Source organism: Lissotriton vulgaris, chromosome 8, assembly GCF_964263255.1.
Source record: "Lissotriton vulgaris chromosome 8, aLisVul1.2, whole genome shotgun sequence".
NCBI classification, from domain to species: Eukaryota; Metazoa; Chordata; class Amphibia; order Caudata; family Salamandridae; genus Lissotriton; species Lissotriton vulgaris.
Genome location: NC_141696.1, coordinates 1,435,776,005 through 1,435,802,716, shown reverse-complemented (window position 1 = coordinate 1,435,802,716; position 26,712 = coordinate 1,435,776,005). Strand labels below are relative to the sequence as shown.

Sequence of the window (26,712 nt, the reverse complement as noted above, 5' to 3'; positions counted from 1 at the left end):
GCGGACTGGTTGCGTGGACTTCGGTGCCAGGCTCCGGAGGGGGGAGGAGATGAGGTGTCAGTGTCGGGGCAGTGGCAGTGGTAGGAGGGCTGAGCAGGGCACGAGAGGGGACGGAGTGCAACCATGTCCGGGGTGCAGCGCATGAAGGTGGCGAACGAGAAGCACAGCAAGAACATCACTCGGAGGTGAGCTGGGCCCAGGCCACAGGCGGTGAGTTAGAGTGGATAGGGGGGTGTTTGTACCGAGCTGGGGGAATTAACACCCCTGGAAAGAGATGTGTGTCGAGGCCGTGCTAGGGAAGCGATATATGTGTCCCAGGGTGTGACGAATTGCGAAATAGTGAACTGGGGTGAGGGGGTGGGGGGCTGCAATTAATGAACTGGGGTGAGGGGGGCTGAGGAATTAATGAACTGGGGTCTGAGGAATTAATCTGGAAGCTGACTGAGGGGGCAAGTACTTGAGGTGCTGTGCTGAAAGACAAACGGCCGGAGCCCGCCTGTGCAGGCTGGGATGAGCATCAGCGATGATTGCACACGAAGCCGCGGCCCATAGGAGTCCGGGGGTGTGCTGAGAGAGGACAGTGTTTATTCTGCACACAGCACCAGGGGAGGTCAGACGGCCGAGCCGTCCGCCGAAGAAGAAACACACAGCTGCAGTCTCTGGGCTTGAAAACGTAGGGACGCAGCACACGCTGATGTGTAAGGCCTTCAGGCGTGGGTGCCTGCCTTGCAATTGTTCATTTACCACGGTAGGGTGAAACTTGGGATCTGCAAATCACAGTAAATCTCAGAGGCGAGGGTGTCTAGGTGCATGGATATACCGTGTATTTATAAGGTAGGGATCTTGGCGCTGAATAACCTAACTCAATGGTACTCATTTTATGGACCTCAGATGGATGAAAGGCTGAGGGGACCCCCGGGATTTCAACCTGCGACCATGAGGTCGAACATAGGACCCTACAGTGGATGCATTAGTCCCCTTAGCCACCAGACCCGCTGTAGAACTAGATCGACAGAGAGAACGATTCTTGTCCTGTTCACGCACACAAGGGATTGGCAAAATCAGTGGAATCTTCCATAGTTAGTTGCAAATGCGAACAGGAGTGGGTCCAGCTCCCAGTAAAGAAGGTTTGGTGCCGATGGCAAACACACACATATCCCCTTCAGACCCTCAAGTTAAACGCAGTGCCTAGCCCTAGGGTGTACATGGAGCTTTCGCGAAAGTTGGCACTAAGATTGAAAAAGAAAGGTCCAGGCACCAGAGAAAGCATCAACTCACCTGTTTACCACTCGGCGAACAAAGAGACTGAAGCCCCCCGTTTAACTTTAGTGCACATGGTGCAGCGAAAGGAACAGCAAAAGAAGACCTCGGGATACAATTATTTATTGGCTGATAGCACCGCAATGTTTAAATTTTTTTTTTTTTTACTGCAAGGCTACCAGTGGCGTAACGAAACTTGAAGGGGTCCCTGCAAAGTACATGGGCCCTCCCTCCTTCCCCTGGGCCCACCACATATCACCTTTAACGAGCCCACCCGTCCACCCCCCTCCCCCGCACCAGACTTTGTTTACACCACTGAAGGTTACCCTGTAAACCGAGAACCACCACGTTTTTTTTTAAACATATGCCAATCCCGAGGATTATTCTCGTACGTCAACAATAATGCTGCCTAATATTGTATTCTTTGTAAGATAGACATGTTAAAGTCAATAGGTATGAAATCCAAAACAACTGTATAGCAAAAATATTTCGTTTAATTTACTAACAGCAGCACACGTGACTCAACATAATAAAGTAAGGATGCGATATGATCAACTTGTGTGACTGTAAAAGAAACACTTTTGGCAAAAACAGTCTGTGCACTTGAGGTAACAGTGCAATAAACTGAACATTTGATTAATGGACATGCATTTAGAGTCATTCTGATCAAAATATTTTCTTTCACAATTCAAGATGCCAGTTATATCAATAAAAATGCCAGTTTATATAAACACTTTAAGAAACCTTCCACACAAAACAGCATTTGCTATCCAGTACATTAAGGTGACCAACTCACAAAGTAATCGTCTAAATGTGTTTAAATATATTTTAGAAATACCATCCCCGAAATAGAAGGCACGTTGTTTATGGAGAAAAAATAATTGCAGTTTTTATAGAGGAAAGTTTGAATACCTAATTCAATATTTTAATCGACCAGAATTGTTTTTCTGTGAGAGGCGTGAGAGGTGAAAGGCAATTATAACTGTCACACACTCTAGGTGCTCTAAGTTCGACAATTCAGCAGGAGTAAAACTGATTATATTATACAATTTTGTGTGTGAATATTAAACTGAAATGTGTTTATTCAAATGCACCTTAAGTGGTGTGCTACTGTCTTACTGCACTACCAGGAATAGAGCTCAAACAGTCCCATATTGCAGCAGGAAGCTGAAAATATACCCCTCTGGAGGAGTCCACATCCACAAAACGTTTGCCAGTGGGTCCAAAAATCCTTGCACTATGCCTTCCTCTTAATAGAAACTTTGGGCCTTATTTATGAAAACTGTTGCTCCACGCTGCCCACCGACTACTGGAAGGTGTCGAGCATCGACGGCACGGTCATCACCACGGCCATCTTCTGGTCCAACTTGTGGAAGACCTGCATCACCGACTCCACCGGCATCTCCAACTACAAGGACTTCCCGTCCATGCTGGCCCTGGACGGTGCGTCCCGACCGGGGGGGGGGCTGTGTGTGTCTGTGGCTCTGTGTATGTGTGTGTGTGTGGCTCTACATGTGGCTCTGCAGGTATGTATGTGCGTGGGACTCTGTGGGTCTCTGTGTTTGTGTGTGGCATTTGCGAGAGATTAAGCTATTGGCATTGTAAATGACAGTGCCATTTATTTATCTGTTTTGAAAACCAACACATAAATAAAAATGTTGTCATTTACAATGCCAATAGCTCTAACTTTTTCAAAGGTGAAACCGTTGCATTGTAAATGCTTGTTCCAGTTTGGTATCATCATGGTGAGTTGTGTCGTGTGTCAGCTGCTGATTTAACCTATTGATTTACACATGGGTGCTCCATACACAGGAAGTGAATTGCTGCAGTGTCCTTCTTTTGTAGAAAAAATATAATTGTCTCATCCAAGCAAAGTACCCCTTCCAATGGCCACTCTCCAGGTAAAAAGAACAGAGCAACCTATCGCTTTAACCTTCTATTGACCATAAAACTGGGTGTCCGTTATCAATAGATGTTCTCTTCTTTTGATAATCAAACACTGTTCAATGAAGTTCACATGGTTACTTTATCTTTATGGATGTCAGACCTTTCACTGAGGAATCTGAACCTCTTGAGTACCTGTTTCTGAATTTCTTCATCCATGCCCTCATATTTACAAAGTTGGATTCATTCCCATCAGTTTAAGGGACATCTGTCTCTTTATAGACTAATATTCATTAGTAAGTTTAGAAACAATGAGTGCCCTGGCCACCCCAACTCTTCTTCCTCAATGCCAACACTCAAATGCATGCTTCCTTATCATGGTACTTTACTGCCTGGGGATCACTTTAGATTCACCCACGCTCTGACTTACAGCGACATCAAATAGGGATAGCCACAGGGAGCCGCTAACTGTCCCTGCTTGCCCCCCAACCCTGGCACAGCCCTTGCTACCCTGGTGCCATGGGTCATGAAGGCAGTGGTAGGAAAATAAAACAAAAGGGATTCGCAGGCCTGGTATGCATTTTGTGGTTTCCCAGATTTACATTTTCTCTAGGCTCTCCGAAGAAAATAGGAGGCTGTTCCTTTATGCAGAAAGTAAGACGTCAAACCTGTGATGACAACAGGAGCTAAAGGTTTTTGATGTTACTGGTATTTTGATGAATTGATGTCCATGCTCAGGTATTCAAATGTCCTTTTGACATCACAAAGACCCTTCTGTTATCTAAAACTGTTTCTTCTCTCTTTTAGCCTCTTCAATAATGAAACCCTGCATTGTCTTTGTTGCTGTGATGGCTGCACTGCCAGGTAAGAAGATGCTGCATGTGCAGAGGGCAGTATGAATTTGTAGGTCTATCAATAAGAACAAGATGACATTATAGATTTGATATTGGTTTATAATAGCCTGTGGCAACGTCCTGTCCCCTGAAGTCACTTCAGTGAAGTGTTACGTCCATTCTAAAGAGCAATATTATTTTTTGAAATGTTGGTACCTATCCCTTTTAGCATCTACAGTTCTCATCAACAGCTGAAGGAGGATGTGTTGTCAGTTTTATGTCAGAAGCTACATAATTGCCTGCCTCGCCATATGACATCATTTAAGTTGCACAGCATCATCATAAGCAATTAAAGATCTGCTCATTTGAAGCATCATGTTTTACCCTGGACATAGGGCACTGTTAACAATGGTCAACTTGCAATTTGAAACCATCTTAAACCAAAACATTGGCACCATGCTTTATGCTTAGAAATACCTATCTCAATATCACACTCATCCGTGGCCTGCAGGATCACATGGGTTAAGAGCCTGGACCAAACAGAGGCCAAATATGATGGCCCCTCTTCTTTCTAGCGAAGGAGAAATACATCCCTTTGGCTGTAGTATGAGCAGTCAATTGTAGGCAGTGTTGTAAGCTATCAGTAATTGTCACCTTGTTAGTGTAATGTCTGGACCAAGCCATGCTCTTTGGAAATATTCTTGGTCTTTAAAATTGCATTTAACCACAAAGCTATCAATTCAGATTAATATCAGAGTGAAATCCATACATAATTAAATAACAAATAACATAGACCTATTTCATCAGTGAGACTCCACCATCTCAGACGCTCCTTGAAAATATTGACTCAAATACTTTGGGCCTGATTCATAAAGGTAAATTTACACTTTTGAGTGATTTACTACTTTTTGGCTATTCACAAATTCTGAAGTAAACTTACTCTTGATATTGTGACCAGCCAAAAATTAGTAAACTTACTCAAAAGTGTAAATTACTCAAATGTGAATAGCCCCAGGCCCTGCAATTTGGTGGAGACTCTCACACTTTCGGAGTAAATTTACACTCAGATTTTGGGAATAGTCAGAAGATGGCAAACGTCAAAAAAAGTGTAAATTACTTAAAAATGTAAGTTACGTTTGTGAATCATGCCATATTTTTTTTTACCTCTCGTACAATTTTAATTTTTGAATGTTTGTATGTTCGTTTGGTCACGTTAACCTGAAGGTGCCTTTGAACTCAAGCAGGGGGTCAGATTGCACTACTGACTCGATGGTTTTGCTAATTGTTGTCTGCTGACTGAAGAGTTGTGTTATCACTGCCAGATAGCAGAAAGAATTGTTTCAGAAAGTGACTAATATAGAAGAATAATTATGAATGCTGTCTTCATGGAGTTATGCATTAGGCACAGATTTGGTGTATGACACCTGTTTTTGAGAAAGTCTTGTATGAGCACTATTTTCCATTCCAAAAAAGTCAATGGTTTTCATGTCCCAAAAGGTTTCACAATTCTTTTTTCTATACATCACATTGAACCTTACTCAGTATTCCTAATTGTAACAGTGAATAGCTACCCAATCTCCGCTTGTGCAATTGAGAAGGGAAAACCCATTTACAACTACAATTTGAATTAATTTTTGTATTTAGGAATTAAATGTTTTTCAGTTTAAAACCAAATTCCTTTTTATGTGCCATCCCACTATATATGTGTCACTCCCACACCAGTGCATTGGCGTCACTCCCACACCAGTGCATTGGCGTCACTCCCACGCCAGTGCATTGTATTGATGCAAGTCTTTATTTGTTAATCAAAAAGAAATCATTATTTTGATAATTTAGTGTGAGATCATTTAGTGTGAGAAGCTACACAGCCTGTTCCCCTTAATTGAGGTATACCATCTATAATGAGAAAACAGAATATTTTATATGCTGTGCCTAAGACTGAAATTATTCTTGAGATTGTGTATATTGCTAAGATGTGTTATTATGCATTATGTGCAATGATTAAAATGAATGTTGTGACCTAAACAATTTTCGTGGAAGTTGTTCATAGCAAAATCTGTGCCTGATTTATAAGAATCTCCAGAGTGAAATTTCGGCCACAGTTAGTATTGCATAGCAGAGGATATATCATCGTTTGGATTCTCATCCGTGTTTAGCATTTCCTAAATATAACTATGTGGTATGTAAATGTTCCCAGAACACCAAGATGGCATAATAAGACCATATTACACGTTAACTGTAATGTACTTTTATATTTGATGTTTCTTTTGGAGTAGTTGGCAAGAACACATTTGTTAATAGTAACACAGGTTGGTGATTGGAATCAGCAGGTTTGGTTTTTGTATACCTTTTTTGAATAAGTTATTGATAAAATAGAAAATACTGGCTGACAGTCAGTGGATTTATGTGATTCTGTGTTAGCAGCTTTTACCACATAATAAGATTTACTGCAGTTGTAATATAATTTATAAACAGGTTGAATCCACCCACACAAGATAAGAGAAAAAATATAGATGTTTCCTTCATGGGTGGGAAGCACATTGTGTTCTTTAAATACCCCTCACACACGAAAAGGGCTCTTGGTGTCATGCTTCAGGAGTGGATAGTGAGTGAGTTTTAAAAAATACCTAGCAAGTAAAGAGTAAAAAGGTATTTTAATAAGCCTCCGTGCCGGTATCATTAAAAAGGTGAGGTGGAGGGTTGATGTATTAATGTAAAAAACCTCCTGCGTATGTCAACATGTTTCGAAGCATGCTGCTTCTTCAGGACGGGTACACAGATCCCTACCCTACTCACATGGACAGTATAATACTGTCTATATACAGGAATTACTAAGTGTAGAATTAATGTATAAATGTTGCAAAATATGCCTATGACGGTCAATTGTACTGCGACATGATAATACCTTAATGTCAATCTGAAAAGAAACACAAATGTACAAAAAAAACAACAGATGAGTAGAATCACTCTGGACGTGAAGTTCGTGGTCTGTAAAAGTGATATATACAGTGTCTATTGATAACCCTCTTGATCGAGGCGCCGCAGGGTCAGGCTGTGTTTTTCCAGCTCCCACCACCCTTGGGGAGTGCTGTTGCACTTATGGATAGATGAAAGCTCTGCTACTTCCGCCTCCACCTGTTTACGCTTTTCTGCGCGCAGCCTATTCTCTCCTACAGAGATCGCTATTAGCTCGCCTAATACTACTAATTTTAATGCCTCCCATACCGGAACAAGATGTGCCTTCTCACGGTCATTAACACTTTAGCAGCTATGGAACGTCCAGCTCCAGTACTGAACGTTCCATTGCGCAGGTGAGATTCAAACGTCCAACGGCCGACGGCAGCACTCCCGAGGTAGTGGTGCCGTCGGCCGTTGGACTAGGTGCAGCACTTATGAGGTTAATTCTAAGATAGTTTGTGATACTCATGTGCATTGCTTTCACCGTCTGTTTGGATTGTAGCACGGCATCCCGCAATCACCACTGAGATGGACGGGCTGGGAAGGCACTGAGATTTAGCGATAGCGTGATTGGGGCATGATGAGATGGGGGCGAGGCTCAAGGGTAATGTTCCCTGCATAGTCCTTCAGGGAATCTGTTATGAGGAAATGGTCTATGTGGGCGTAGGATTTATGGGCAGCTGAGAAAATGTGTAATCTCTGGTAAAGGGGTGTGTGTGTCTCCAGATGTCGCTAAGCGAGCTGTCAGTTAGCTTTTTCAGTCCGGCGGGCGAAAGAGCTCCTGTCTGTGTTGTGCGCAGGCTCGATCGGTCTAGGTTTGTGTCCATGGCTAGAATGAGATTGCCCCCTATTATCCAGCCCAGTCTAAAGAGGTTAAGACTTGTTCTAGGGCGCTAATAAGGAAGTGGTCCTGGTTTTCATTTGGTGTGTATAGGGAGGAAACTGTGAACTGGATGGAACCCCAATGAAGCCTGAACCCCAGTGCTCTGTCTTTGATTTCCATGAATGTTGAATGATATGACCTTCCCGTGAAACTTCTGAGCGAGCAGAATGGCTATCACATTCTTTTTAGTCCTGCCTAATGTCCAGTACTATCGTGGGAACCATAGGGAGGGCATGCAGTGAGTGTCCTTGGCTATGATATGTGTCTCCTGGAGCATGCAGACATCGCAGCCTGGTTGCTCCAGGAGAGACAAGACTGCCTTGCGCTTTATTGGGCTATTTAGGCCTCATATATTGAGGCTTAATACATGAAAAGATTGTGTCATGTGGCAGCAGGGTGCTATGCTCAGTCTAACTTGCTGTGCTTGTGTCACTCTAATGGGGTGGGAGAGGAGCACTCAAAGACTCTAATCAAGGTGACATTAGGATGCAATGGAAAAGGTGGATGGTGCGGAGGCGAGAGAAATGAGAGAAAGATACCCACAACTGATATAAACAATGACAGTAACATCTGATGACCAAAGTTTGTCTGCTCCAGTGGATTGGGGAGGTCTGTGGCCCTATACGACGAGTTTACCCTGCAGGTTGTTCTTTTGTGGTATTGCGGGATCATCTAGGGGTTGGGCGGGAGGGGATAAAGTCTTCAATGTCTTCAACTCGCCTGCCATCTCGCCATCGCTGCTACTACCACATGCCTCCCTCCACTACCTTATGTAGCTGGGCTGCTCCTTGCTCGGAAAGCCTCTGAGAGGGCAGATTCAGCCAAAAGGGCCTGTAGGACCACCTGCCGTTCCTTGCAGATGGTGACCAGGTCAGGTTTCATTCTGGTTCAGGTGCTCTTGATTAGTTGACATGTTTGTCGCTGCATTTTGTTGGGGGGCCACTCCCCGGTGCCCCCTGGCGTGTCGATGTGCAAAAGGGCACAGGCTTCCTTGAGGGATTTGATCTGGTGGAGGGTTCCCTCATAGCGGAAGATGATGCAAAAGGGGTGCCCCCATGCGTACAGGATGTTTGCTTTTTGTAAATGAATTGTGACTGGGCGGAAATCCTTGTGTTTTTGTAAGGTGGTCCGGGAGATGTCTTGATAAAGCACTGGTGTGTGGCCTTTGAACTGGATCGGGTGTGCATCTCAGGCTAAATTGTGCAAGCACACCAGTATGTCCGCTGGGGTACTTTTTCAGACCGTCCGGGTCCTACCCATTGGGCCCAGTCTAGCTGCAGGGCAGGCTCATCTGTGTGCCCCAGGACTTGTCGGAAGAGGTCTGTGATGTATTCTTGTAGATTGGATCCTTCTGCTTTCAATGGTACTCCCCTAACGCATATTGTGAGAAGTTAGCCTGGCATATGATGTCCACTATTCTAGCTGGCACCTTGCACCAGTCTAAACGACCCTTATTGATGGTGGTTGTAAAGTCAACCTTATAGACAAGCTATCCTAGTGGTAGCATGGACCAGCAGTCTTAGGCTAAAATTTCAGAGAGCATGTAAAGCCAGCTGTTTTACCAATTATAATCCCTTGAATACCAAATGAAAGGACACCACACAAGGTATATATCAAACATATATGTATTTATTTCTAACACAACCCCTCTGCACTCTTTATGAGGTCAGAGATCGAAGTACATCATGAGTTATTCAATTAGCATACGATAAGTTGCACAAATACAGTTTTGCCCTAGGGGCCTCACAAACCATATACTAAGTAAGTGGTATAAGAACCACTTCAGAAATAGTGAATAGGCCTAGGGCCTAGGGAATCGCTGGGGCTACACTACACAACCAAATGTTAGGAAGGAGAAGACCCACGGGAGACGCCTGCAGTGTCTAAACAAAGGCGCGAGTTCCTATTGACTTATAATGGAGAACAAAGAAGTTACAAAGTTACGGTTTAAGGGCACTTCTGGATGGACTACGACAAGACCCCTTTAGACTAGGACACTTCGAGAGTCAAGACCCACAGGAGCACCGGAGTACCCGTGTTACCTCACCCAGGGAAGCCGGGTGCTTAGGTGCCTTTTGGTGTCGGGTTTCGTCAATGCTTTCAATGGAGATCTGCAAAGAAGTGCTGCAGGCGGCCAGAGCAAGAGTGTCCGGTTGGATCCAAGGGTGGATCGAAGAACGGAAGAGCCTGAAAGCAGAGGGGACAGAGTCTGGGTCACTAGACAGTGACCAGGAAGGAACCAGTCTCTGCAGCCACGAGGACAAAGAGGTGTCGACAATGACCAGGAACTGGATTCAAGCTATGCCACAAAGGATCTAGTTGACTGCTGTGTTGTTATCCGGACTGGACCCAACAAGCCGTGGCAAACGCAATCCACGCAGGAAGTGAAGATGGGCTTCAGGTCAGACCAGCAAGGTCTGGGAAGCTTGTCCTTTGCAGGAAAGCTGGAACAAGCCTGGAGCAACCAGGTAAGCAAGTTGGTTTCAAAGGCAAGTTGGTTTCCCGGTTGCTAGCCAACAGGCTAGCAACCGGGAAGACGCATTGAGCTGAAATGCAAGAGCGGGTCCCACACGGCACTCGTGGAGTGAGGGGGGCTGAGTTTTGGTGCAAATGGTGCTTGGGTCTGGGACTTCTCGTACCCTAATGCACAACTGTGAGGTACCTCAGTAGTTGAGCTGTTAGCAAAATGCAGGATGTCTAGGGAGTCCGGTCCCACGTCTCTCGTGTCCGCCACGGGTCTCAGCTTTGCTGTGGGTGTGGGTAGGAGTCAGAGAAGTCTGGAAGTTTAGGTCCTGCATCGCTGAGTCTTCAGTATCCATCGGGAGCGTCAGCAAAGCAGACCGGCATGTCTGTTTGCACAGGGTGGTCACTCCTTGACCACAAGGGAGATGTCTTCAGTCTTCTAGTCGATATAGAACGTCGAAGGTCCAAGAGTTCCTTTCAGAGTTTCTTTCCAGGATAATCTAAAGTCCCAGGGTCACAGCTCCTATCTTTAAACTAATCTTAGGGGCTGCATTACCTGCTAGGTCTCTCCTATGGGTGGACCTGGGAAGGGGGTGGTTACATGCCTTTCCCTTTGTCCAGTTTTGCACCAGAGTGGGGATGGAGTGCCCCAGCAACTGGTTTGAACCGGGCTATGTATGGAGCACCTTGTGTGTCCCAGGCAGTGTCTCGTTTTGCAGCCCTCCCTGCCCCAGTACACTAAAAGCCTGTCTGGGGAGGTGCTAGCACCTCCCAAGGCAGGAAACCTATTGTCCAGGCCTCCCCTGCCGGAGTTTCGTCCAGCAGCAGGAGGTCAGACTCGTGTCTGTGGCAGCAGCATCCATTTTGTGATGCTGGGGCTCTGTTTACCTTTAACCGGGTAAATCAGTAACCAACATGTCTTCTCCCTCTTGAAGGGTGAAATGCTACCCCTGCCACAAGAACTAGTGGGGGGTAGTATTCCAAAGTGTTTGACACCTTACACGACATGTTTTGATAAAGCCAAACCAAAGTTAGCATTGGATGCGAGGATTGTAATGCACTTAAGAGTATATGGTATGGCTATATCATAGAACAGCTGTAAGGAGATGGTTCCGAAAGCTGCAGAGGGGCTCAGCTCATGCCAGAGCACCCTCTCACATAAAACCAAGCACTCTGCCCCCAGTAGTGTCGAGGCCTGCCATATGAGTGACTTATAGGTGCATGTGTGTCTATATATAAGGTAGATATAGTTATACTATATCTAAGTAAGGGGTGATTACACCACCTTAGCCAAGCTGAGTGATCAGCCTGTAGTTTCAGTTTGGATGGCCAGCCAGGGGTGGCATAATACATGCTGCAGCCCCTGGTAGGCCTTGGATACACTTATGCACTGGGTACCTAAGGTACACTACACAGGGGCTCACAGAGGTGACCCAATTCCCAATCAGGTATGTACCTAAAGTACATGGTATCAATTTAGAGAGAGAACATCTGGGCTGTGTGTCTGATTATCAGACCCACAGCCACATTAAAGACGAAAAGCACAGCAAAAATTGGGGGTGACCACAGGAAGCGGACCCTACTCTCCTACACATATATTGTGTCCTCTCGATCGATTCTACAAGTCCTCGTTATGTGCCTGAAAGTCTAGATGCTGCTCTTTGAGTTTAAGGACCTCTTGTTGTAGCAATCTGAGTTCCTCTTCTCGGCTGCATTCCCTATCTACCAGGTCGGTCACTCTTTTGTCCACCTCATTTAGGTCCCACCTTACCTCCCGGAGATTCGTTGCTAGTTCTGCTTCCATTGCCTGTAGGTCGGCTCTCCAGGAGGTGAAGAGCGATTCCAGGAAGGCCTTAGTCACTGGGCCCTCTCCGTCTTCAGGGTCTGATTTGGAATCACAGACAGTACTTGTTTGTCTATCTTCCATGGCTGGGCTTCCCTGCTTGCCAAACATCTCCCTGAGGGAGTTGTCTTTATTGGGTCTATGCCCCGCCATGCCGCTGTGTTATAGAAGGTTTTTGGCGCTGGAGTCGTACTTGCCCCTGGGCCCACCAGGAGGTCTCCTTCCCTTCGGGTTTGTCCTTACTTGCTGTCGCATAGTTGCTCAGCAGCCAGATCCTTCTGTGGTCGGTAGCCCAGAGATCAGGAGGCCAGTGATGGACGAGCCCTGCCGGGCTTTAGCTTGTGCCTCTCTGGCTTCTCTATTCTGGTGTGTGTGCCCTGGCTTGGTGCACTGGAGGGTACAGAGGGACTCTTACCTGTGCACCACCTGCCCCGTCGGAGTCCAATGTGTGTTGTGGAGGTATGCGGCCTAGACGGTGATTTGCCCAGCATGTGCTCCAACCCCTGCACCCTCTCCTTGGCAGTCATCTCGGTGATGGTGGGGTGTTGGGAGACTGTGGTAGCCCCAGGTGCGTGTGTGTTCGGTTGGCCCCCATTCTGGGGCCGCTGGTCCCCTGGAAGCTATAAGGCAGCTACTGGACCCCTGCACCAGGTCACACCGTATTGTGGAGGCCCTCAGCTTCGTTCTCCAGCCCGGCCTCACTGTGTAAGTCTGTGTGATGCCTTCTCCCCTGATGGGACTGGGCCCACGATGGTCGGGGTGTGGAGTGGGCTAATGCAATTCTTGTAGAAGCGTGATGGAGCTCTCACCTTTGAGCCGCAGTCTTCACTCCTCATGTGCTGCGTAGGCTGGCCTAGGCCCAGGACCCTTCTGCAGGCCGGTCCAGGGTCTGGGAGTCTCGCACTCCGCCCAATAGTCTTTGTGCCTCGTTCCTGCTCCCTCTCTTTATTAGTCATCTCGGCAAGGGAGGGGCAAGGGGAGACTGCGGCCACCTCAAGCGGGTGTGTGCTTGGCTGGCCCCCATTCGAGGGTCGCCAGTCTTTTGGGAGTTCTGCAGTGGGGTTCGGGAGTCGCTCACTCCACTTGACAGTCCCGGGGTGGTGTTACTGAATGCCCAATCCATGCTCACAGCTTCTGGCGGGTGCCCCTTGTTCTCGTCAGCCTGCGGTCCCTTCTGGGTGTCGTGGACAGGGTGCTGGTGTGCTCAGACAGGTACTAATATTGGTGTCAGCTCGGAGCAAGCAGAGACGACTTCCAAGTCGCTCACCATCTTGGCCATGCCCCGTGCACATGGATTTAAAGTGATTCCTAGTCTTTGCTGATCCTTTCATGCCGGGACAACACTCTGTTCCAAGCTATATATACTTTCAACCAAACAGATCTCCCTCTCAAGAATACACTGTTAGCAAATTTCCCAATAATTCTACTTCATTGCCATATAATGATCTGATGTAATGTCCTTTGCTTGTAATTCTTTGAACTCATCCCAAGAACCTGGTGAAATAGTCTTTGAGAACAATGGCGTAAGAGGAACTGGAGTGAGCCATCACCTTCAAATAACACACATTGGTGGACCAAAATCTTCTTCATCCTATCGTATCCATAATGTTGACACTCCTCACAACTAACATCATATCCTTCATCTCAGCATATTTGTTGGAAATGGCCCTTTTTGCAGGGTTATCCCCAAACACTGTGCTTCTTCCTTTGTTTTTCCTGACCTGTGGTTGTTGGCTATAGAACTCCGGGCATTTTACCACTGCTAATCAGTGCTAAAGTGCATATGCTCTCTGTGTACATTGTTATTGCGATTGGTTATCCATGATTGGCATATTTGTCTGACCAGTAGGTCCCTAATAAAGTGCACTGAGTGTGCCAGGGCTGGTAACTCAAATGCTACTAGTGGGCTTGCAGATCTGATTGTGCCACCCACATGAGTAGCACTAAAAGAGTTATCAGGCCTGCCACCGCAGTGCCTGTGCGCAGTTTGTCAACTGCCATTTTGACCTGGCCAGTGCCCCACTTGCCAGGCCTTACCCTTCCCTTTTCTTACACATAGGACACCCCTACGGTAGGCCCAGAGTTCCCCCCTAGGCAGGGTGCAGTGTATGTGAAAGGAAGGACATGTACTGGTGTGTGTAACATGTCCTGATAGTGAAATACTGCCAATTTCGTTTTTCACTATTGAAAGACTATCTTGCCCATAGGTCAGAATGGGGGAATGCTGTGTAACTTATTTCCGGTCCAGGGAAGGCATGGCTTGGCAGTTCGGGCTGGACTGTTCACATGAGGCACAGGGTCAGACTGATTTGCATATAGCCATGTCTGAACTGGGGTGGCAGAGTGGGCTAAAGAACGGTGATGGATTAAACCCAGATTTTTTGACTGGGTGTGAGTGTTTGATTGGTTCAGATGCTCCGTCCATTACCACCCCCTTTTGTACCGCTTTTGGCCGCCATAAGTGTGGCAGGGTATGCTCAGACGTGAGTCCCTTGCTCACTTTGCCACTGGATTCAAGCAAGCCAGGCTGAAGACGGCTGGAATGCCAGAAACCGGTCCTCAGAAGCTTGTTTCTGGTCCAGGGAAGGCATGGCTTGGCAGTTCGGGCTGGACTGTTCCCATGAGGCACAGGGTCAGACTGATTTGCATATAGCCATGTCTGAACTGGGGTGGCAGAGTGGGCTAAAGAACGGTGATGGATTAAACCCAGATCTTTTGACTGGGTGTGAGTGTTTGATTGGTTCAGATGCTCCGTCCATTACCACCCCCTTTTGTACCGTGTAACTTATTACCAGCATATCTTCCCATAGGAGTGAGATAGAAACTTGGAGTCTGGTATCCCTGAACTCAAAATTTAATAACACATATTTTTGGAAGGGTGGTTTTTAAATTCTGTGTTTGAAAATAGCACTTTTAGAAAGTGGCTATGTTCTTGTTCAGCCGTTCTGTGTGCCTTTGCCTGTTTGTGGATTGACTGTCTGGCTTGAGAGTGACAGGGGCTGGGGTGGCTCCAGGAGTCTGGGTGAGTCAGCACTAGGTTGAAATAGGCTGATCTGCATTTGGAGTGGTGGGAGGAGTAGCACCTGGGCCTGCATAGGGCTGTTCCTGCCTTCCACAATGCTGCCTCCACCCCCTGCAGTGTGTCTGATGGCCCTGGCCCACACTAACAAAGGAAGAAGTTGTACACTGGCAGAGTGCACCCAGAACTGGTTTGGACTGGGTCCAGGAACCCTTACACTTAGAGAACAAAGACTTTTGGGTTATACAAATGAGAGCTGAATCCCCTGAACTTTAGATCATCCTGGAATTCAATAGGAACCTTTGCTGAGGAGAACAGCTGGAGAAACTGAAGAGAAGGACTGCTCTTGCTGTGTGTTCTGGGCTAACCTGGGCTAACCTGCAGTTGCTATTCTGCCAAGGAAAGGAGAAGGACTTTGCTGTGTGCTGTATCCCCTGCTGAAGAAGATCTCCAAGGACATGAGGAGAGCTGGCTTCCTGTTTTGAAGTCCCAGTAACAAAAGGACTTCAACCCCAGCTCCCCTGAACTCTGCTGTGTGAGTTCTGACCTGCCTAGAGTGCCCGGCCCAGTTGTGGGGCCTCTGGAGGTTGTTTGCTGCTGTTTGGGAGCTGGAAAAGGAAGAGGCGTGAAAAGAACTGCAGAACTGCAGGACCCCTTGCATCGCTCTTCTTGTGGCACGTTTCACCGGCGCATCTCGACGGCGCTGTGCCGCTGCGAAGATCGTCGCAGCGCCTGTCGCCGCTGCAAGAACCAACGCAAACGACGCATCCAGGGATCGCAGCAGAAGAGACCAATGCCACCTCATCAATCGCTGTCGCATCCGGACGATCCACGCATCGTCTCTGTGAGAGACGCTTTCCGGACGCATCACTTGCGAACCAGAACCGACAAGAAAGACTTGACACATCGCTCCCCCTACAGACCGGACTCGACGCAACCGGTCCGCTACTTGCAGCAGGCTGTCACATCGCCTCCTCAGGGTCTCAGAAGTGTTTTATCTCTTTGGTTTCCGATGCTGCAGCTGTTTGGCTTGGGAACTTTTGTTGCATCTACAGGTACTTTGATGAAAAGTCTCGCATCCATAGATTTCTATGGTACAGGTTCTTGAAACCTTTTTGAAGTCATATTTTTAACTGTGTATGTTGGATGTTTGTTGTTTTGGTCTTGTGTAGTTTAGATAAAGATACTTTATTTTTCTAAACGGGTGTGGTGTCCATTTGTGGTGTTTTCACTGTGTTACTATGAGTGTTGGTACAAATACTTTACACATTGCCTTTGGGATAAGCCTGTCTGCTCGTGCCAAGCTACCAAGGGGGTGAGCAGGGGTTATCTAAAGAGTGTATCCCCCTTAGCCTAACTAAAAGCAAGGGTCCCTATTTGGTCAAAGGTACCTGCCTATGCCAACTTGAGACCCCCCAGTTCTAACAATATTTGTTCACCAAATTCTGACTCACTTGAACAACTCTAACCTTGGGAACATTTTTGCCAACCCTGCTTACTTTTACGAAATGCCCCTTTATGCCTCAGGTTTTACATTCCTTACTCAGAGCTGAACCTCCTATAAATGAAGCCAAATGAAAATAACTACCACATCTTATCATTGCTTTTTTTTCGCTCTTTAAGGTTTTTAATGATTTATTACCAACAGCACATATCTCACCATGGGCCAGATGTAGGTAATTCCTATTTACCTACTCTTAAATACCGAATCATACCGATTCGGTATTTAAGAGTAGGTAAATAGGAAGGGGGCAGATGTAGGTAATTCTTATTTTAGAATTACCGAATCGGTATGATTCGGTATTTACCGATTCGGTAAATACCAAATCGGTATTTCCTATTGATTCCTATGGGCCTTGAAGCCCATAGGAATCAATGGAAAATACCGATTTGGTATTTACCGAATCGGTAAATACCGAATCCTGCAAGGGTGAACGGGGTGTCACTTTGACACCCTGTAGCACCCCAATTCCAGGCTTGTGAGCCCTTAGGGCATGTATGTGTGTCACATGGCACAGGTGTACATGCACAGATGTGCATGTACACCTGAATTCGGTATTTTACCACCCAATTGTATTGGATGTTAAAATACCGAATTCTGAAGGCCTGTAGCACTGTAAACAGTGCTACCTACATCTGGGATTTACCGAATCAGTAAATTTACCGATTCTGTAAAATAATGGCCCCTACATCTCAAAAACCAATTACCGGTCGGTAACGGCCGAATTCGGCCGTTACCGACCGGTAATTGGCGACCTACATCTGGCCCCATGTCTCTTTTCAGACCTATCTTCTTTCACCTCCTTCAACCAGGACACTCATATTTCTATTGCTTTAGCAGTAGCTATTAGTTAACCTACTTTGAGATTGCCCATACTTCGTAGAGTTGGTATTAACCATGAATTGTTCTCTCATCATTTCATCAACAGACGTCCCACAAGTACAGGTACCGATCAACCCTCTCAGAGCTGTCAGAAACTCATCAGGTGTCTCACTGGGTTTTTGGACCCGTTTATAGAAATGATAACTTTGCAAAGTTACTGATGTGGGTAGCTTGAACTCTTTTTCTAACCTGTACATGGCCTCAATCAAAATCACTCAAATCTCCTCCTCCGGTCGGAACCTCTTTAGGTAACGGCCTGAGTATTTCATTAGCCTTCTGAGCCTGGACAATGTAGCAATATACATTTTCTTCTGTCAAGTGGCATTTTTTCTGCTTTTATTGTACCAAATAGGTACGAAATTCCTTGTTCCATCTTTTCCTGGGATAGGTAGATCCTCTTTAAACTGGAGGGCTTTTGTGACAGATCCAATTACATTGTTTATCAATGTAGAAGATTTCAAATTAAAGCAAAAAAAATAATTATGACTAGGAGGTTAGGAAAAATGTATGCAATAATGGATGTAACATCTGATAGAAGAGTTTAAATGCGATAGGAAAAAAATATTTCATAGCATAGCAAATACAGGAAATTATTAATATATAAGATTTACTTGTGCTTTGAAACAGACCCCCGTTGGTTTTAGGCAAAAGAACTGACAAGTATAAATGATAGTATGTTTTGTTTATGTGGTAAGAACTTGTTCAATGTTTAAAGCGTGCACATTGCGCAAAATGAAAAAAGCAATTGGACTATAAATTATGGTCCCTCTGCTGTGTTTTGTTATACCATATATATATATATGTGCACATCACGCTAGAAGTGAATTCACCATAATATTAAATTGACATGCACATGCCATTAGAATAAATGTATTTGTTTAATTGTACTGCATGCACATCGCAGAAAAACAATTGAATGATATATTATGCTTCCACTAATGTGCCATTTTGCAGAGGTTTTTGTGTGTGCACAATAAAGTAGAAGTAGGGGTCGGACACCAGATGTGAGCACATCGCAGAAAATAGTTACATCCTTATTGAAGAAGTGCGGTGAAGATTTTAAAAACCACAACTAGATGGCAGTAAAACATTGTATAAACTGTTGCATTGCACAAGATGGGGGGTGTAACTGTATAGTAGCTTGGTTTGGAATAAAAACCTGAAAGTGCGCATGACATGATTTATGTGAAGAAACAACTTCATATGCGCACGACAATGTTTTTTTTTTCAGCGCAGGGTCTCTCGTCTTAATCAATACAATCAAACAGAGAACATTTAAACTACATCTGATAGCTTTCTCAGGAGGCTCAGTTGACAACAGGCTCTCTCAGGAAATAATTACGATAGCATGTTAAGTGAAGTAGGCGCACACCAGGCACTTGACCATACACTCTATTCTTAAGGCAACAGACGTGGTGCTTCCTTCGCCAGTCAGCAGGTAACTGCACACGCAAGCATAGTCCAAATAGAACATAAGTAATGAACATTCCATTAAGAAGTAATAGCATTACAACACATCCCCTTCTGTTCCCACACATGATGCAAAATGGAAAAAAGAATCATAAAAACAAAAAGGCAACAAAGGAACTATGTCCAATGACAAAACAGGTGCAATAAAAGAAACCTTTCAAACACGGAAAGAAAGGTATGTAAAAATGCATAGTGAAACACCTCTGCTCCCTAAGGAGGAAATCTTGCAATAAGATTTCACATAATACACACAAATACAATTTACTGAATAAAGCCTTTTAAATAAGGGGCTGGTCTCCTGAACCTAGGAATTCTGCTAGACTGAACACCAGACAAGTTGTTCGCAGTTGAACCAGCACCAGATCTGGCACCAGTAGAGTTACAGAAGCCACTGCCACCATCCCTGCGAAGGCCATTTGAGTGTACAACTTCTTCATCTCTTATACACATATATCCACAGAACTCATCATCCTCATTTCCACTCTTTGCAAATCCACATGCAGCACACTTGGCCACTCTTCTCAAGTTCCAACGCTCGCCATTGGTTAACACAACATGCCATCCAAACACACTCTTAACTTTGCATGGCCCACACAACTCACTCAAATCTTTTGTTATCCTACCTGATTTGATGTTAACCCAATTACCCAGAACAACTTTAGATTCTCCCATGATATTTGAGGGAACACTGCTGGGTCAAACACATCTCCCTTCGATTATGTCCTGCATCCACGAGGGGTTAAGTTTGTAAGTGTTTTTCCTACCCCTCATCATGCAAAAAGGAACCTCTCCTGGGGCAGAGTTCTATGTTGTGCGATAAGCCCAAACAAGATAGGAAATGGTGGTCTCCACATTTAATCTGTTGACCCCAGCCATTCGGAAAACCCAGTTAATAATGATTCACCATCTCTACAATTCCATTCGCCTGGGGATTGTACAAAGCAGTGCAGGTATGTCTGACACCACATGACAATAGAAAATCCCGATTTATTTCAGACATGAGTTACGTCCCATTATCGTTGATTAAGACAACTGGTTAACATTCTTCTCTAAAATCATCTCAAAACACTGCTATAGTTGCTCTGGTAGTGATCTCAGACCAAATTTCACAACCACCCACCTTGAGTGGACATCCACCATCACCATGGCGAAGTTTCAACATCCACCCCAAACCTGACATGGGCCCAATGAAGTGCTTTCAAGATCACAAATGCCACCTAAGTCAGATTGCTCATCAAATCTTAACCTCTTCTCACTCTCATCATACTCAGAACACCTTGTAACCCATTCAACTACATCATGGTCTTTAGTTGGATATCCAGAACCCTTTCCTCAACCTTATTTTTCTAACAGTTTGTCCAAGATGCCCCTCATGTGCAATGTCAAAAAGCCTTTTGTACACCTCACCAGAGGGTATTTCTTTGTCACCCCGCATGACCATCTTGTCTTTAATTACTGAACGTTCATTCAAAACTTTGCCATATGGCTGCAAAGGAAGAGACGATGTTCTCCCCCTCCTGCCACCTTTCTTTATCATCACAATGACCTCTTTCAACACCTCATCATTATTCATACCAACAGTCCATTCTGCTTCAGTTAGAACACCTCTACACCATTGAACAATGTCTCCCACACTTGCCACTGCACCTTCATGTTCAATGTGAATAATTCCCTCCTTCTCCACAAATCTCCAGGAAAGTGGCATCCGTGAGAAACAATTGGCTTGAATATTCTTCCAGCCCGGTATGTGTTCAATGTAATAATCATACTACTGTAAGTGCAAGGCCAGCCTGACAATTTTTGCTAAACCCTTTCCAGTAAAATAAAATCCATATTTGTAAAGCGTGAATTAATCACCCTTACGGGTCTCAAGGCGCTGGGGCCTCTCATGGAAATTAAGTGAACTATTGCCGAGAGTCACATGGTGCTGAGCTGAGCTGCCGCTGGAGTCGGGGGTCGAAACGTGAACCCTGTGCTCCGAAGTCAGACGCCCTCGCCGCTGCACCACACCTCTCTGTACATCCAGGTGACACTATTTTCAGAAGAGGTTTGTGATTGGTGCGTAATGTGCTGTGGAAACCCCAAACTTGTTTGGAAATACTCAATGCCCTACACTGCTGCCTGAGTCTCTCTTTCAATGACTGCATAATGTCACTCAGTAGATGTTAATGAGCATGAGGCAAAGGCAACAGTGTTTTCGGTGTAACCATGTGTTTGAGTAAGTACTGCATCAATGCCTGTGGCACTCGCATCAACCATAATTGTGGTTTTCTATTTATTATCAAAAGGCACCATAATATTAGCTTTGCACACTTCCGCCTTAATTTTTTTTAAAACAATTGTGTTGCTCACACCCCCCTCTAAAACTCGCTCCCTTCCTCAACAATACTAGAAAAAAGCACAGTTGCTCTTTATCCCTAGTCGATGGTGCAGCTCTGGTTACAGACAACAAATCCTTCTTAGATTTGACACTCTCAGAGGATAACGTGTGTCCTAAGTATCCACTCTCTTTCACCAAAAATGCACACTTTTCTCTTCTCAAGGTCAAGCCAGATTTAGAAAGATGGTCTAATACCATTTTCAAGGGCACATTATGACTCTTGACTGGTTTTCCCAAAATAAAAATGTCTTCCTGAGGTTAGATGACATTGTCCAAACCCTTAAATACCTCACTCGGCATCCAGTGGAAGACACTAGCTGCTGAAACCAATCTAAACGGCATTCGGGTGAATTTATAAGTGCCTTCCATGGTGATAAACACTGTTAAGGACTTGGACCACCGCTAAACTCCAGAAGAAACTCCAACGAATCCAAAACGCCTCAGCCAGACTCATATTAGACATCCCACGCAACGAACACATCTCTGGTCACCTTAAAGACCTCCACTGGCTACCCGTCAACAAGAGAATCACTTTCCGACTGCTTACCCACGCACACAAATCACTCTACGACATCGGACCAGATTGCCTCAACTCTCGACTGTCCTTCTACACCCCCTCCCGCCAACTACGTTCTTCCAGCCAAGCCCTCGCCACTATACCTCGCATCAACAAGACCACCATGGGAGGCAGATCCTTTTCATACCTGGCTGCTAAAACATGGAACTCACTCCCCGCTTACCTTCGCCTCACCCAGAACCACCTAGAGTTCAGAAAGCAGCTTAAAACGTGGATATTTGACAAATAATCCTCCTCCCCTTCCTAAGCGCCTTGAAACCCTCTGGGTATGTAGTGCGCTATACAAATCTTTTGACTTGACTTGACTTGACTTGGAGGCTTATTGGATGGTAAGCATGCATAAGGTTAAGTTTGGAAAAGAACCTTCCTCCTCTGAGTAGCAATATAAGTTTGTTGATATTGGGAAGTGGAAAATTGTCAGTCACAATGTTCTGATTTAACCCCCTTAGATCCACACAGAACTTCAGATTACAATCCTTCTAATGTCGGTTTACGACTGGGGAGATTTCGTTGGAGGTCTGAATGGGCTTAATGACACCACTTCCAAGCACGTCAACCAATAACTTCCTTACCTCCTCCCTCACTGAAATCGGTATCCTCCTTACTTTGTGTTGCATGCGGACTGCTCCTTGCTTCAAGTTAATTTCTTGGACATAACCATGCAATTCACGCAACTCTTCTCTGAAAAACGTATTTCTTCCCTGCAAAATATCCTCTAGTGTTGTATCTTCAACCGCCATGACTTGGGTAGATGCACATGAATTATGATAAAATGCAGGTCATATTGATGATACCACCACAGAATGGGAGGACCTGACTCAGCAACATACACCATGCCTCTCATACACCGTTCCTTGAATGTGACATTTGTATGCAATAACCAATTAATGTGAATTTGCTCAACTTGATAGCCACCCGGGTTGATATCTTTAGGTAGCATGCGTACATTTGACCACTTTCTCAACATTTCTTTCTGAGTGATAGTGTGAAGTGACCCGGAATCTACCATTTATTCCACAACCTTTTTTTCAATGGAAAATTCTGCCTCAGGTCTAAAAGATCTGCCTGAAGTCTCAACTTCGCCTGCCTCCCCTGTGACACAGAACACTCTGTCCGTGAGAACAGCACAACCCACTCCAGACATTTCATCCATTACCATTGCCACTTTTACCCGGTTGTTGTCTTTAACTCTGCACTTTTGGGCAAAATGCCCCTTACGCCCCCACCCCCTACAATAAAAACACATGCTTTTTATGCGGTTGGAAAGGTTAACAATCTCATATCCAGCCTGTACTAATGTACTACCTGACATGGGCAATTGCAAGACTGACACACTCAGCCCATTTATGGTGAACCACAGATTTGTACATATTGGATGGGCATATTTGAAAACTATAAGGTTTGTGTTACAATTAATTTCCTTTTGATGTACTGTACAAGCACTATTTTTCACTGACCACCTAGGGAGAACCTATTTTTTTAACGTAATCAATTGTTTGACTCATGCAATTGTTTGACACTGCGGATTGAAATCCATTATGTACTCATTAAATTCATGTCAGTTTTAATGTTTGTATCGGTCAGACCCCCATGTTTTTCCTCATTTCAAAAGAGATAGAGTTGTGAAATTGAATTTGGTACAAACTGGATAATTCATTCTTATTCTATCTGACAGAACATATTGTGTTTGTATTGCCCAGGTTCTGAGGAACACAAGGTTATCCAATGGTTATTTAAAGAGTATTTGTGAACACGGGTGCAAAAGCAAAGAAGCTGTCAGAAGGTGCACTCAAAGTGCACCATAAAAAGGTGGTGTAGTGTCAGTGCACCCCCAGAGGCAGCATTCTGGAGGGGGTCCCAAGGGCCCCCCAAACATCCCCCTGCAAGCAGGTGCAGCCACTCACTGCACCCGCCCATCAAGGGATCGCTAATCCCTGAGGGCAGTGCATTCTCTGTAATAGGGCACACATTCCCTGTTTGCACACTACACACCTATTTAAAGGTGGAGCAAGGTGCAAACAGGAAAAGTGTGCTCATTGTGTAATCAGGGCTCAGAGATCCACTCACCAATAGAACTAAGGGATGAGCAAGAACCAGGATTCAGTATCTCCAGGGTTCAGTTTCTCCAATATACAGACTTCACATCCAAAACAGAGCCACTATGTTCCAGGGGCGGCTCTTCTATTTGGGCGGGGAGCCCCGCCCACTGCTTTCTCGCAGTGCAAGAAGCAGAAACATAAAATGGCATTTTAAATACCATTTTATGTTTCTGCTTCTCGCGCTGCGAGAAAGCAGAAGACAGGTATGCCTGGTTGGGGGCGGGTGGGTCGGGGAGGAGTGACTTGCACCACTCTGAGTACCCTGACTGTTTGTTCAGCCCTGGGGCCGACCAAAGCAGTCATGTGCACTCTAAATTTTCTGCATGCAGCCTACATAGAGAAAATGGCCTCCCTACAGGTGCCCTGTTGGACGCTGTCCGGGACTACACACCAATCACAACGCTGCCATTGCAGCGTTGTGATTGACTTACAGGAGAGGAGGGAGAATGCCTATTCCTGTTTCATTTCAGGAGCAGGAAAACACGGGACCCGGCCCAACATAAGAGAGCTAGACCCGAAGGTCAGGGGAAAAGGGCATTCCTTGATATACGGCAGACAGATGAATATACAAACTGCCTTGAAGAGGACAGATGACGTAGGCCCGTCAGCTCTAAAAAGATCCGGTAGGAATCGGAACTGGGCCAGGATCACTCAGAAGTCTTGGGCGCCAAGACATTCTCCCTATCAGAGGAAAAATATCAATGGCGTGCCCAAAATTGGAGAGTAAATTAGATATCTGCAGGAACGCCAGAACCAGAGTGAAAAAACGGTAAGCAGGAAAAAAAGAAGCACAAAAAATGCTGGAAGGCGTCCGTGATGAAAACCAACGAATTTTATCTCCCAGGGAACTATATCACTGGCGTGGACAGGGTGGTGCCAGGTCATCTGAATAACACTGACCTGAGCTATCAAGGAATACTCGGAAACCAGGACACAAGTCAAGGGTACATATGGGTGGACAGCGTTCACCCACTATTTTCCAGAGACGGCGCGGGCCCCAGTCAGGTAATTTTTCTTTTTATTTTAACCCCTCATTGTAACACCTGTGTGCCCCCACCCACCCCCCACCCGCAAGTATGGAGAGCCGCGACTGCTATGTTCCCGAAGCAAATCACTAGTCAGATCCCCAAGTCCTTTAAACAAAGCATCACTTGCTCAACTTTCAAAAAGGTGCCACAGATTTGATCTAATTGGACCACTCATATCTGCCCTGACAAAGACCACTCTCAATGCAACTTACATGTGTGTTTTTGGCGCGAAGCACAGATTCCATTGACCAAAGAGTTAGCCATATCTGTGTAGCACTTATGACTTTCTGTGTACATGAGAAACATTTGTATGCAGTTCTGGAGACATTGTTCTGCCACTGATAAGATGTTAATTTGCAAAGATTGAAACATTTCTGTGTCCCAAAAGAGATTTTTTTTTCAAGGCAAAATGGACACCTTGTAGAATTATGTTGACATCAGTGGGGAAAACCCTGTTTTTATCGGTGCTTGGAGAGGTTTAAATTCACGGAGGGCAGAAAATTAAAATGACAGTAGACAAAAAATGTTGTGCCACATAAAACACAATTCTTCATTTAGTAAGAGTCCTTCTATGTGCCAACGTAAAGGCAATCGTGCATAGCAGAGAGACCTTTATTGGTATAATTTGCCTCTTGGTGTCTGCATTAAGGATTTCACTGTGGCAAACGTGTCCTGTTGGAAATACACTTTCTCCCAGCTCTTGTCCTTCCACAATGTAGTTCATTTATATCTTCTGTTCCTGGACTAGTTCAAACAGGATTACTCATCTAATCAAATCTTTACATGTGCTTATTATAAATGCAGACATCTTGTTCTGCCATGCAACCACCACCATGAATGATTTTCTGGCTTTGGTGGGCTATCTGATTACCAAAATGTGAACCTATCCCAAACACTTTGTATCCTCTTTAAACAGCATTTTCACATTTAATGAATCCAGTTGCCAATTTGTGATCTTACTTTGGAACTGTTTCTACACTGAATGCAGCATACGACTCATGGTCCGCTGGGTACCACAATGAACCTTGATTTCCTATAAAGTATGTCATATAAAGTATGTCATCATGTTTTCTTTCTTTTAAAGGAGTTACTGCTATCAATGGAATGACCGTGCTCAGAGAAGATACTGCATTGCTCCCTTGTAAATTTAATGCAAAGACAACTGTCAATGGTACCAAGGTGGTCTACTGGCAGAAGGAAGTTTCCTCTTCACTGGAGGTTGTTCTGGAGGCACACAATGGCCAAGAGAAGCCCCAGCATCAGGACCCAAAGTATGTGAACCGCACTAAACTGGACTCAGATGGTTCATCGCTGATCCTTCAGCATGTTGGCGTACAAGATGAGGGGACCTACCAATGCATCGTGAGCGAAAAACCTCAGAATCATCTGTACAAGATCCATGATTACACTCTTAAGCTGAAAGTCATTGGTAGGAAAAAAGAAATTTTATAAGTTATTCTCTGTCTTTGTTTTTTCTTCAAACTGTTGGTTGTCCGAGCTCAAGTTTATGATAAAACATACAGAGAAACAGTCTGCATATTATGGGCAGTTAGAGTACCTGATTGACTATAATTAAATTACTACTTGTCCTGACTTGGGAGCATCTGTGCTTCTGCAAAGATTTAACTATGT

The 26,712-nt window shown here is 45.0% G+C and overlaps 1 protein-coding gene across 1 annotated transcript in view; it reads left to right on the top strand.

Annotated features, from left to right (window-relative positions):
• Positions 1 to 26,712, top strand: part of LOC147698895 (T-lymphocyte activation antigen CD86-like) — a 160,315-nt gene that overhangs the window by 28,760 nt on the left and 104,843 nt on the right. The window contains exons 2-3 of the mRNA XM_086936288.1: positions 3,952 to 4,008; positions 26,165 to 26,509. Of these exons, the coding sequence (XP_086792414.1) occupies positions 3,952 to 4,008; positions 26,165 to 26,509 (402 nt within the window). The remainder of the gene's footprint in view (positions 1 to 3,951; positions 4,009 to 26,164; positions 26,510 to 26,712) is intronic.